Below are 12,382 nucleotides of genomic sequence, written 5' to 3' on the forward strand. Positions count from 1 at the left end.
CTTACAGTTTTTGCAACTATTGCAGGATTGCTGTTGCATGAGACTCTGAAAGTGAACAGACTACAAACAAAATGAAACTATCTTAATTGTCAAAGTTACATAAAGTGCAAAAAGTAAAAGTAAATTGGATATAGCAAATTATTTTTAGTTTTGTAATGTAAAGCATTAGTAGCATAATCACAGGGTTTTTTAAAATGTGAACTTCAACCTGGCAGTTTCCCTTTAACCACTTCCCGTTGTGTTTTATAATATTTATTCTGAAATTAGTATCACATAAATGCCCAGATTCAGTGTTGGTGTGTGTAGTATATAAAAGCCTATGAATCTTACTATATGTGCTCTATTGCCACAATATCCGAGTGCCTCACAGTCTTTAATGTATTCTCTTCACAACACCGTGTGAAGTATAATCTCCATTTTCCAATGGAGATGCTCTAAGTGGCCTCCAGGAGGTGTCCCACAAACAATGCCCATCCTGACCGTTCTGGTCAGCAGTTCGAACTCTGAGGGGACTGAGGAACAAGACTAACCTAAGATCAGAGAAGTGTGCAGGGAATTAAACGCTAGTCTACTGAGTCCCAAGGCACCCCAACCACTGGACCATCCTTCCTCTCCATGCAGAAGAAAAGAGAGACAATAGTCACCATAAATGGAAAGACCAAGGACAGCAGAAAATGTGGATGAATACAGTTTGAAATAAACAGAGTATCTGCAGGGTCCCACCTTGCTAAGCACTGACCCGCTGCACGCACTGGTACAGGGGGCTGTAGTTGGGTTTCAGTGAACGGGGAGCTTCCGTTACCTGGGGGTCCCTGGCCTGTACTGCCTACAGGTGATGTTAAGAACTCTCTGTTTCCAGCGCAGCTTTCCCGTATCGATCCTTCTTCTCCAGCCGTCCCGTGTAACTCATCCCAGCCGCCGCACCCTGCTCCGCCATTGCCGCCGCCAGGAGCCGCGTGAAGCGAGAGGAGCTGACACTGCACAGGCTGGTCCCGCCCCTCCTTGAGCAACCCCGCCTGCCCGCCCGCCGCAGCTCTCCCATCCTCCACGCACACCCGTCATCGCGGCGGCTTCCTTGGCTCGCCTGGCCCAGCCCAGCAGCCGGCTCCGTTGCTCAGGGAGGGGAGTAACGCCCCGCCCAGCCCGTGGCGAGGCAGGCCCAGGGAGCCGCCCTTCCCCTTCCCGCTGCACTCACTGGCTGCTCCTGCCGGGCTTGCCCAGGCTCTGGTCTCTCCTTCCCCGCTCCCCCCTGACTGCCTGCGTCTCCGGCCCGCTTCCCGCCGCTCCGCCCGTCCCTGGCGGCACCATGTTTCGCTTCCTGCGGGGCTTGGTGCTCCCCGAGGCTGCCTGCGAAGAAGCCAACAACAGCTCCAGGTACGAGAACCTCTTCAAGAAGCTGGACCTCAATGAAGACGGGAGAGTGGACATCGCCGAGCTCCATGCGGGCCTTAAAGCCCTGGGCATCCCCCTGGGCAAAGATGCAGAAGAGGTAGGGGCTGGGTGGGGCTGGGGCCGGAATGTGTGTGAGAAGAGGTGTCTCCTGTGAAAAAACTCTGGGCTTGGAGGCAGTGAGCAGGCACTGGCCTCTGTAGTAGTGAGTGGGATGTCCCCAGGGACCACTCGCCTCTGGCCAGTGTGCGGAATGGGGCCCAGCCCGCCCAGGAGACTGTCTACACTACAGAGTTTTGTTGGCAAAAGGCAACTTTTGTCAACAAAACAATGGATGGAGGTGTACACACTGCAAGGCTCTTCCCGCCGGCAAAACTCTCCTGCTTTGCCAACAAAATAAAACCATCTCGACAAGAGGCGTAGAGCTTTTTTTGCGGTAAAGTTAGATGGACAAAGTGTCAGTGGAGACACCACGCTTGGTTTCGATGCTGTAAGTGGCCTCCAGGAGGTGTCCCACAATGCCCATCCTGACCGTTCTGGTCAGCAGTTCAAACTCTGTGCACCCAGGTACACAGGCATCTCCCTCCTTCCCTCTGCCTTTAAAGCCAGCTGCTGCAAAGCTCTTTGTCTTTCCCTGAATATTACGATTACTCCCCAGCTGTTTTTTTATTTGTTTGCTCTGTTGCCCATTTCAGATCCCTTCTGCCCTGCGGAGGGGTACAAGGCCGAACCCATTAGAAGAAGCCGGCCTTATAACCAAAATGGAGCTACGCTTCTAAAGTCATTTTGCTACATTTAGATATATCTTGTAAAAGAAGGGCTAGATCCTCCTCCAATATGTGTTAGTGTAAATCAGGAGTAACTCATTTGAAGTCAGTGGAGTTACAGTAGTCTAGGTGAAAGGAGAGACAGGCCTAAAATATGCAAACCTTTTTGTCAGGGTTCTGGTGGGAAACATTTTTTTTCCTTTTAATATGTCTAATTTAGATATCTTAGGCCAGACAATTTTTTAAATAAAATGCCAGGACTGCTCGAGTCATTAGCTCTTTATAACCCCAGTTTTTGAAATGGATCTGCATTTCAGTGGGACTCTGTGCTGTCATAATGGTACATTTGTGTGCATCTAATTCAGGACTGAGGCCTGTGTTTTTAATTCCTTAGTATACAGTTTTTATTGTAGGAACTATCATGTATAGGCTTTCTGTAAGGCTGTAAATAGATTAAATGTCCTGAGTCAAAATTTTATTAATAGCTTGGCAGTTGGTAATTCTGTGGGCACTTGGGCTTGGTCTTGCTCACAGTGTGTCATCTCTGGTATCTCGCCACCCCTTGTTGCATGATACCTGATAGCACATTCCAGGCCCAGCATAATAAAGAGAATGATTTGCTGATTTTGGCCCTAGCTGTACAATTTGCATCTCTCTGCTTGCATGATCTGAGTCATGGCAGTGTAAGTTCCTCTTGGGCAGCAGATAAGAAAAGTTTTAGTACCCTCACCCGTCAGCCTCCGTGTCAGTGGGGTGTAACATTAGCACTGGCTACTGAAGAGGAGATGCAAGTAGAAATGATGGACATGGGCCTGGCCAATGGAGAGTTAAAATACTTTTTTTAGTTTATATGTTTATAGGACACATTCCATGACTCCACACACACACAACCCCAAAACATTCATACTTCACTGTGTTATGATGTTCTTGTTGACCCATTGCACTTGCATGCGCTTTACTGTCAGTGACATAATTTCATTTATGAATATAAAAATCTGACTATATTACAGAAATACCATGGGCCAGATTCTTAGCTGGTGAAAATCACCCTAGCTGCACTGAGTTTCATAGAGCTATGCTGAGTTACACCAGTTGGCTAGGGGTATATTGTGAAATGGCTTATCATACGTAATTTTATGGATAAGAATCTTCTTATGGTAAAGTGATTTTATTCTGAGAAGGCAACATTTGGTCCAATGTGTGTGACTTTTAATTAGATCTCCTTGTTAGCCAAAGCTGGTGAGATTGGCCTTACTAGGATAGCTAATCTTAAAAGTTTGCATTTGTTTTAGTTATCTTCAATTTGTATTGACTTTCCAAATTTTGTTATCAAACCTGAGATTAGTTTAGGAAGATGGATAACTCTATCCAGTGTCACATACACAGTGTATCTCAGACTTCTGTGTAACACAGGGGAGGGCAAACTACAGCTCGCGGGCTGGATCCGGCCTGTCAGGGCTTTCAATAGGGCTCCCTGCCTGCCCTGGCCCTGCGCCGCTCCCAGAAGCGGCTGGCACCACATCCCTGCAGCCCCTGGGCGGGTTGGGGGGGCAGAGGGCTCCGTGCGCTGCCCTTGCCTGCAGGCACTGCCCCCCACAGCTCCTATGGAACGGGGAACCACAGCCAATGGGAGCTCCGGGGGTGGTACCCGCAGGCGAGGGCAGCGTATGGCGAAGCTGCCTGCCCCACCCCACCGCCAGGAGCCACTGCTGGACATGCTGGCCACTTCCGGGAGTGGCGCGGTGCCAGGGCAGGCAGGGAGCCTGCCTTAGCGTTGCTGCGCGCTGCTGTCACCCCGGAAGGGTTCAAGGTAAGCGGTGTCGGGCTGGAGCCTGCACCCCTCCTGCACCCCAAGCCCATGCCTTGAGCCCCTGCCTCACCCCTCCTGCACCCCAACCCGCTGCCCTAAGCCTCTTCCTGCACACCGCACCCTCTCCTACACCCTGCACTCTCTCCCGCACCCCTGGCCCAGCCATACACTCATGGCCCTGCATACAATTTCCCCACCCAGATGTGGCCCTCAAGCCAAAAAGTTTGCCCAACCCGATGTAACATAACCATAGTGTAACATTATGCATTTCTCTCATTTTTATTATATGGAATAAATAATTTGTTTTTTTAATAATGCCATGAGTTATTGATTAGGCCTCTACTTATGGAAAAAAACTGGTGTGTGTGTGTGTGTGTGTGTGTGTGCACTTATCTTACGAAGAGAATGGGAAACCTGGACAAAGTGGCCTAATCATAATGTTACATATAGTGAGTATTCTTAAAACTCATCACTTTCAAGTTGATCTTGAATAAATAAAAGATTACCATACTTAAAGGAGCTTTTAGCTTCCTGACTGTCCTTGGTATTCATTCATAATCTATATTGTCATTACCCAAGGCAATTTATTAATATTAATACAGGAAAATAAAACAGGAAATGCACTTTTGAGACAGAAACACATATCATATGGCCTCCAAATCAGGGGGATTGATTTTGTTTTCAGTTGTGAGGGTGCAAATCCAGAGCAGGTCCACCAAAGTGAATGGAGTAACAACTGTGTAAAATAGGTGCAAGTGAGACCAGTACTGGATGCGTTGAATTAGAAAACCTGATTTAGTTGCAGTGTTCAAAACCACCATTGCAATGGGTGGATTTGTGTTCTTTATTTTTTATCAGTTACTTAAGGGAGGGACGGTACAGGCTGTTTGCTTAACTATGAGAATTGTCAGTTTTAAATTGCATGCCAGCAGTGAATGTCAATCCTACTTTGTATGCTCATTATTGAAAACCTGTTGCACCAGTTTCATGCCTGTAGTAAAGTTGGCCTTTTACCTGGTGCAGGGGATGACGTGTGTGTGTGTGTGGGAGGGGAGGGGAGCACATTAGGGACCCAGATTTTCTCATATTTAAGGGAAACTGAATGTTTACTTTCTCTACCTATGGCATTGAAAACCCTGGGAGTCAAAATGCCATTTCTAAGGTTATAAGTAAAAAAGTTTTATCATGGCAATTTCCTAATAATTGTGTCAGCCTCTCCAGTTTTGCTTGATAACTTTTACATATGGAAAAGCTGAACCAAATGTAGAGACTGAGAATCTCTCTGCCAAGTACTGCTCAGTTACATCAGTGTAAATTGGAAATAAATCCATTGAAATCAGTGGAGTTACCTGGATTTACAGTGATGTGACTGAGAGCAGAAATTGTCTTCCCTTCCTTTAGCTGCTACAAAATTAAAAAACAAAACAGAACAGAAAAACCCTACCTTCCATAAGTCATGCCATGCATGCAAGGGTGGGGAAAATATATGGAATGCACTCAACTTCCTGTATGTTGGTTGTTTTAAACTTAGGCTGAACTGTAGAAATAGCCTATGTCAGCAAAATGTATGTTGCTCAGGGGTGTGAACATTCCACCCCCCTGAGCGACGTAGGCTACACTGACATAAGCATTCATGTGCACAGCGAGAGAGCTTCTCCCTACGCCTTGGGCATGTCTACACTACAAAATTATTTCGACCTAAGTTACGTCAGCATACAGCTGCTGCAGTAATTAAATTGCATTTGCACGTCCATCCTACGCTCCTTCTTCCACCAATATAGCTTATGCCGCTTACGGAGGTGGGTTTTTTTTTTATGCCTAGACGAGAGCTCTCTCCCATCAGTATAGAGCGTCTTCAACAGATGCACTAGAACTGTGTAGCTGTACCGGTGCAACTGTGCCACAGGTAGCCTCACCTCCAGTTCTTTTCCTGTGCTTAGGTAGCTACTCAGTTTCTTCTGTCCTTTTCTGAGTCTAAACAAAGTAAAATTGTCCTGTTCTGGTGCTTTGTTTCACTTCAAGTCTTAGACTTGGTCTACCCTACAAATGTATGTTGGTATAACTACGTCACTCAGGGATGTGGAAAGTCCACATCCCTGAGTGACATGGTTATATCGACATAACCCTCAGTATAGACAGTGCTATGTCATCAGGAGGACTTCTCCTGTCAACATAGCTACTGCCTCTCAGGGCGGTGGAGTACCTGTGCTGATGGGAGAAGCTCTCCCATTGGCTTAGATAGCATCTTCTCTAAGTGATACGGCGGCACAGCTGCACTGATGTAGACAAGCTCTAAGGCCTGGTCTGTGCTACGGATTCAAGCTGATCCTATTGGGATCCAGGAAGTGGGCGGGCAAAGCCCGCCCACGGAGTCAAGTTGATGCAAGGCAGCTTATGTGTAAATTTCGCTCCCACTGGCATAACTACTCCACTACACTGACTTAATAACTCCACCTCCATGAGAGGCTTAGAGTCAATGTTGATGTAGTACAGTAAAAGCTGTTTTATCCGGCATGTTGAGGGAATGGTGGAAGCTGGTAAGTGAAAAATGCCATTTAAGAGGGAAGGAGTTTGGGTGCAGGAGGGGGCTTGGGGCAGCGAGTTGAGGCATGGGAGGGGGTGCAGTTTGCCTGATCCGGGGGGCGCTGACATCGGGCAGCTCCCCGCAAGTGGAGACCTGTCCCAGCTGCTCCTGGGTGGAGGCACGGCAGGCAGCTCTGTGCGCTGCCCCGCGCTGCCCCAAGTGCTAGCTCCGCAGCTCCCATTGGCTGGGAACTGCGGCCAATGGGAGCTGCGGGGGCGGCACCTGCAGGTGGCGGTAGCACACAGAGCCACCTGCCATGCCTCTGCCTAGGAGCAGCTGGGACAGGTCGCTGCTTGTGTGGAGCCACCCGAGATGAGCGCCCCCCCCGTATCTGGCACCCCGTACCTCCTCCTGCACCACAACCCGCTGCCCCAAGCCCCCTCCTGCACCCAAACTCTCTCCCGCAGCCCGTGCTCCACACCCTCTCCTGTGCCCCAACCCCTGCTGACCCGGCACCAACCGGACTATAAACAGGAATTTCAATGAAGATCAGAAATGCCAGTTTATTGAGCTTTCCGGTTGGTGAAGTGCCGGATAAAACAGCTTTTACTGTAATTAGGTCGACGCAGTGTCAGCGTAGACTCTGCATTGCTTACAGCGACTGCTACCGGCTTGCAGAAGCTGTCCCACAATGCACTGAAGTGACAGTATAGTCTGTACAAGCACTCCTGATGAGGACATGCACCGCCGACCCAAGAAGAGCATAGTGTGGACATGCAAAAGCGATATAATTACTGTGATGGCTGTATGCTGATGTAACTTAGGTCAGCATAATTTTGTAGTGTAGACATGCCCAAGGTGTAGACAAATGCAAATTCAGTGCATAAAATTAAGTGCACATATAAGTCTTTGCAGGATTGGGGCCTATGAAAAGATAAATCTCATGCTTCATGGTGTAAGTTAACTACTTGAATGGTTCAAGAAGAAATTTCCCTTTCATATTAAAGTATTATATAATTGGCCTCTTGCATAAGGAGTGATAGGGTATCTGGATTCTTCTAAAGAAGCATCAGATAAAGGTCACTGTCCATTTTGGGTTAATGGACTATATGGTATGCTCTGGTATTTCCTCTTCCCTGTCTTCTCATTCAACTTTATTCGTTTCCAATATTTGATCAAACATTCTGGCAAGTGAAATAACATTGTAGCTATATGAGGATTTATGTGCACAGCCCTTAATTCATCTCACAAAAGGACCCCATAGAGCACACTAATAAAACATGAGGAGTTGACGGTCTACTTGTCCTTCATCTTGTCAATTTGCAACAGACCAAACCCAGACTTCTTAAAAATTAGAAATGTGCATATATGAAAAGCTGCCAGAATGGCACTGATTAGTTTGTAGTAAATACTACTTCCCAGAATCAAGTAGAGGCACAGATCACATTACAAAGTTGCACAAAAGCCAAATGGACACACTATTTCAAGTCAAACAAAGAGGAAATGCAATATGGCAACAGTATCCTATAGCTTTCCATAGACCGCATTAACTATAATACCATTAATGCACAGTCATTCTGAATAGTGAAAAAAATCCTTTTGCTGAGAAGCAAAAGGAAAATAGATACGGATTTCTTTTTAAAATGAGAGAGAGAGAGAGAGAGAGAGAGAAAAACTGGGACCAGATCCTCAGCTGGTGTAAGTTAGGGTATGTCTACACTACTAGGGTAGTTCGATTTCACTTAAATCGAATGTGTGGAATCGATATTGCAAAGTCGAACGTGTGTGTCCACACTAAGGACAGTAATTCGACTTTGTGAGTCCACACTAACGGGGAAAGCGTCGACATTGGAAGCGGTGCACTGTGGGCAGCTATCCCATAGTTCCCGCAGTCCCCGCTGCCCATTGGAATTCTGGGTCGAGCCGCCAATGCCTTCTGGGTAAAAAAAATGTGTCGAGGGTGCTTTTGGGTAACTGTCGTCATCCGTCCGTCACTCCCGCCCTCCCTGAAAGCGCCGGCGGGAAATCAGTTCGCGCACTTTTCTGGTCAGTGACAGCGCGGACGCCACAGCACTGCGAGCATGGAGCCCGCTGCGACCATCGCTGCAGTTGTGGCCGTTCTCAACACCTCGCAGCTTCTCATCCACCTTTCCCAGAGGCAGATACAGAGAAATCAGGCGAGGAGGCTATGGCAGCGGGGTGAGGATCTGAAGTCTGAGAGTAGCACAGACGTGTCAGAAACCACGAGCCCCAGCACCCAGGACATCACGGTGGCAATGGGTCATGTGGATGTTGTGGAATGGCGATTCTGGGCCCGGGAAACAAGCACGGACTGGTGGGACCGCATAGTGCTGCAGGTCTGGGATGAATCCCAGTGGCTGCGAAACTTTCGCATGTGGAAGGGGACTTTCCTGGAACTTTGTGAGTTGCTGTCCCCTGCCCTGAAGTGCAATGACACCCGGATGTGAGCAGCCCTGACTGTCCAGAAGCGAGTGGCCATAGCCCTCTGGAAGCTTGCAACGCCGGACAGCTACCGGTCAGTCGCGAACCACTTTGGCGTGGGCAAATCTACCGTGGGGGTTGTTGTGATGCAAGTAGCCAACGCAATCGTTAAGGTACTGCTCTCAAAGGTAGTGACCCTGGGAAACGCGCAGGTCATCATAGATGGCTTCGCCGTGATGGGATTCCCAAACTGCGGTGGGGCTATAGATGGAACTCACATCCCTATCCTGGGACCAGACCACCAGGCCAGCCAGTACATCAACCGAAAGGGCTACTTTTCTATGGTGCTGCAAGCACTGGTGGACCATAGGGGATGTTTTACCAACATCAACGTCGGATGGCCGGGCAAGGTTCATGACGCTCGCGTGTTCAGGAACTCAGGTCTGTTTAGACGGCTGCAGGAAGGTATTTACTTCCCGGACCACAAAATAACTCTTGGGGATGTGGAGATGCCTACAGTGATCCTCGGGGACCCAGCCTACCCGCTAATGCCCTGGCTCATGAAGCCCTATACTGGCGCCCTGGACACTGAAAAAGAACTCTTCAACTACCGGCTGAGCAAGTGCAGAATGGTGGTGGAGTGTGCTTTTGGCCGTCTCAAGGGGAGATGGAGAAGCTTACTGACTCGCTGTGATCTCAGCGAAACCAATATCCCCATTGTTATAGCAGCTTGCTGTGTGCTCCACAATCTCTGTGAGAGCAAGGGGGAGACCTTTATGGCGGGGTGGGAGGTTGAGGCAAATAGCCTGGCTTCTGATTACGCCCAGCCAGACAGCCAGGCGATTAGAAGAGCCCAGCAGGACGCGCTGTGCATCCGGGAGGCTTTGAAAGCTAGGTTCCTCAGTGAGCAGGGTAACCTGTGACTATTAACTTTGTTTAAAGAGAAGCTGAACCTGCCCCCGTTTCTTTACCCAGTTTATGTTGACTATCCTCTCCAGCTACATACCCCCTTCACCCCCTTCCCAAAAAATAAAATCAGTTCTGTTTTCTTAATGAACACCGTTGTCTTTATTACTGTTTTCGTGGGAATGTTTTAAACCTGGGACGCAGACTGTGGTGGGGGGCGGGTGTAGTGTAGTGATGCAAATGATGCTTCTAAACTCCAGGAATGACAGGCTCCGCAGTGGTGGACTGGTTGTTTCAACGGAGCCTGCCAGCCGTCCTGGGCGGGACTGCGTGTATGTGTCGGCTGTGTGACTTTCTGGCAGGGGGAGGAGGGTTACAGATCCCCTGCTGTGTGGCTCTGTGATCCAGGATAAGGACCGCTGCATAAGATCTGTAACTGCCCTCCCCCGCCACAAAGTCACAGAGCAAACCCCCCCCCCACAGAACATGAAAACCACCTCCCAGACTGACCAGGGTAACTAGTAACTGCACTGTGTATGTGCCCTGCTGCTGGACCTGCCCCCGCCTCTGTACCCTGCTAAAGGTGACTGTCCTGTCCAATTACCAACCACCTTCCCCCCCTTCACACAGACTCTCCTCCAAAAGAAAATGATGGAAACAGTAATTAACAGAAACGTATATTTTATTAGTAACTACACATGAAACGGGGGTTGAAACTTGGACGGGGGCTTGTGTGAGGTGGATAGGAAAGGACTTTTCAAATTTTGGGGAATGAGAGCCTTCTAGTGCTACAGCACTCTGCAGGGGTGGAGTGAAACTTTTCACGGCCCCTGCCGCCCCTCCTTCTTTGGACTTTGGGTAAGGGGGATATGGGACTTGGTGGCGGGGGAGGGTGGTTACAGATACACTGCAGCGGGGCTCTCTCCTCCTGCCTCCGGTCCTGCAGAACATCCACAAGGCGCCGGAGCGTGTCCGTTTGCTCCCTCATCAGTCCAAGCAGCGTTTGAGTCTCCTGCTGGTCTTCCTGACGCCACCTCTCCTCCCGTTCCATGTTTGCTCTGTGCATTTGGGAAAAGTTCTCCCTCCACTGTGTCTGCTGGGCTGCCTGGGCTCGGGAGCAGCACATTAGTTCTGAGAACATGTCCTCCCGCGTCGTCTTCTTCCTCCGCCTAATCTGCGCTAGCCTCTGGGAGTGTGATGCCAGGCTGGGTTGGGAGACAGTCGCAGATGTGGCTGTGGGAATGGGAAAAAGGGAGTGAATTCCTCAGAAAGATAAATGTAGTTGTGAACAAAGAACATAGTCTTTCTCTGTGAACAAGACCATGCACTGCACCTATCACATGCGCACTCAGGACAAGGTCGAATTTTCGGCCCTCGCCTTCAGTGCCTGTGGTCTTGCAGTGGCGATCTGAGAAGCGGGGCAGGACACCGGAATTTGTGTAGCGGGCAAACATGGTAAGCCGTAGACTTGTGGCTGCTTAAAACTTTAATAGTAGCACTGGCCTCCTTTCACATTGAAAGCAATGCCAGTCTCTGCTGCCAGCAATCAGGCAAGCATGAACTCTGCCCCTGTCCCACCCCCTCGCGGCTGTCCCAGGGAAAGATCCCTGTATGCTGCCCCTCTCCCGCCTCCACCGCGTGGCTGTAAAGCAGTCCCAATACTAACATTCCCCTGCCTAATTCAAAGCAGGGCATCATGAGCGACATCACCCTGATGAGGATCTCGGACAGCGAAAAGGAACGGATGCTTAGGGAAAGCCTGCAAAAACCAGGGCCGTATGCCGCCATGCTCTGCAGGGCAATGATCCCTGAGTACTTGATTGTCTCCTGGCGCGGAAACGTTTCGTACCACGGAGGACCCAATAAGGTCGCTCTCCCCAGGAACCTGATGAACAGGCTTGAACATTACCTCCAGGAGAGCTTCGTTGAGATCTCCCATGAGGATTTCATCTCTATCCCCGGACATATAGACCGGATTTTGGTGTAGCTGCACTGGCAGGGACTAAAGAGTGGAGTGTCTTGGGCAGCAGAATCATGAAAAACCGGACATTGTTAGATTTTTTTTAAATAGTTGGGACTAAATAGTTAAGCGCCTAAGGCAAAGAAATCATGAAAAACCCATTGTTAATATTATAAATATTCCAGTTCTGTTGAAAATAAATGTTTAGATGTTTAAAACACTTACTGCTTGATCCTTCCCCTGATTCTGTGTCCGGGGTAACGGCTGGGGACGGTTGGTAGGGGATCTCGGTAAGGGTGATGAAGAGCTCCTGGCTGTCGGGGAAATCAGCGGTGCAAGCGCTGTCGACTGCCTCGTCCTCCTCATCTCCTTCCTCATCTTCCCCGTCCGCTAACATGTCAGAGGAACCGGCCGCGGACAATATCCCATCCTCAGAGTCCACGGTCATGGGTGGGGTAGTGGTGGCGGCCGCACCTAGGATGGAATGCAGTGCCTCGTAGAAATGGGATGTGTGGGTGTCAAGGCTGTATCCCCACGTTGAACTTTAGGGTACAAATGTAGGGGCCTGCATGAAAACTTCTAAG

General features: G+C 49.2%; 1 protein-coding gene across 1 annotated transcript in view; it reads left to right on the forward strand.

The window, feature by feature from the left end:
- Positions 1-1,112: 1,112 nt before the first annotated feature.
- The window catches only part of LOC113407442 (calcium-binding mitochondrial carrier protein SCaMC-1-like), a 50,877-nt gene continuing 39,607 nt past the window's right edge, over positions 1,113-12,382 (forward strand). Inside the window, exon 1 of the mRNA XM_026655970.1 lies at positions 1,113-1,489. Coding sequence (XP_026511755.1) covers positions 1,307-1,489 — 183 coding nt within the window. The 5' untranslated portion in view covers positions 1,113-1,306. The remainder of the gene's footprint in view (positions 1,490-12,382) is intronic.

This window comes from Terrapene carolina, unplaced genomic scaffold (genome assembly GCF_002925995.2).
Source record: "Terrapene carolina triunguis isolate 2854851 unplaced genomic scaffold, T_m_triunguis-2.0 Scaffold211, whole genome shotgun sequence".
Lineage (NCBI taxonomy): Eukaryota > Metazoa > Chordata > Testudines > Emydidae > Terrapene > Terrapene triunguis.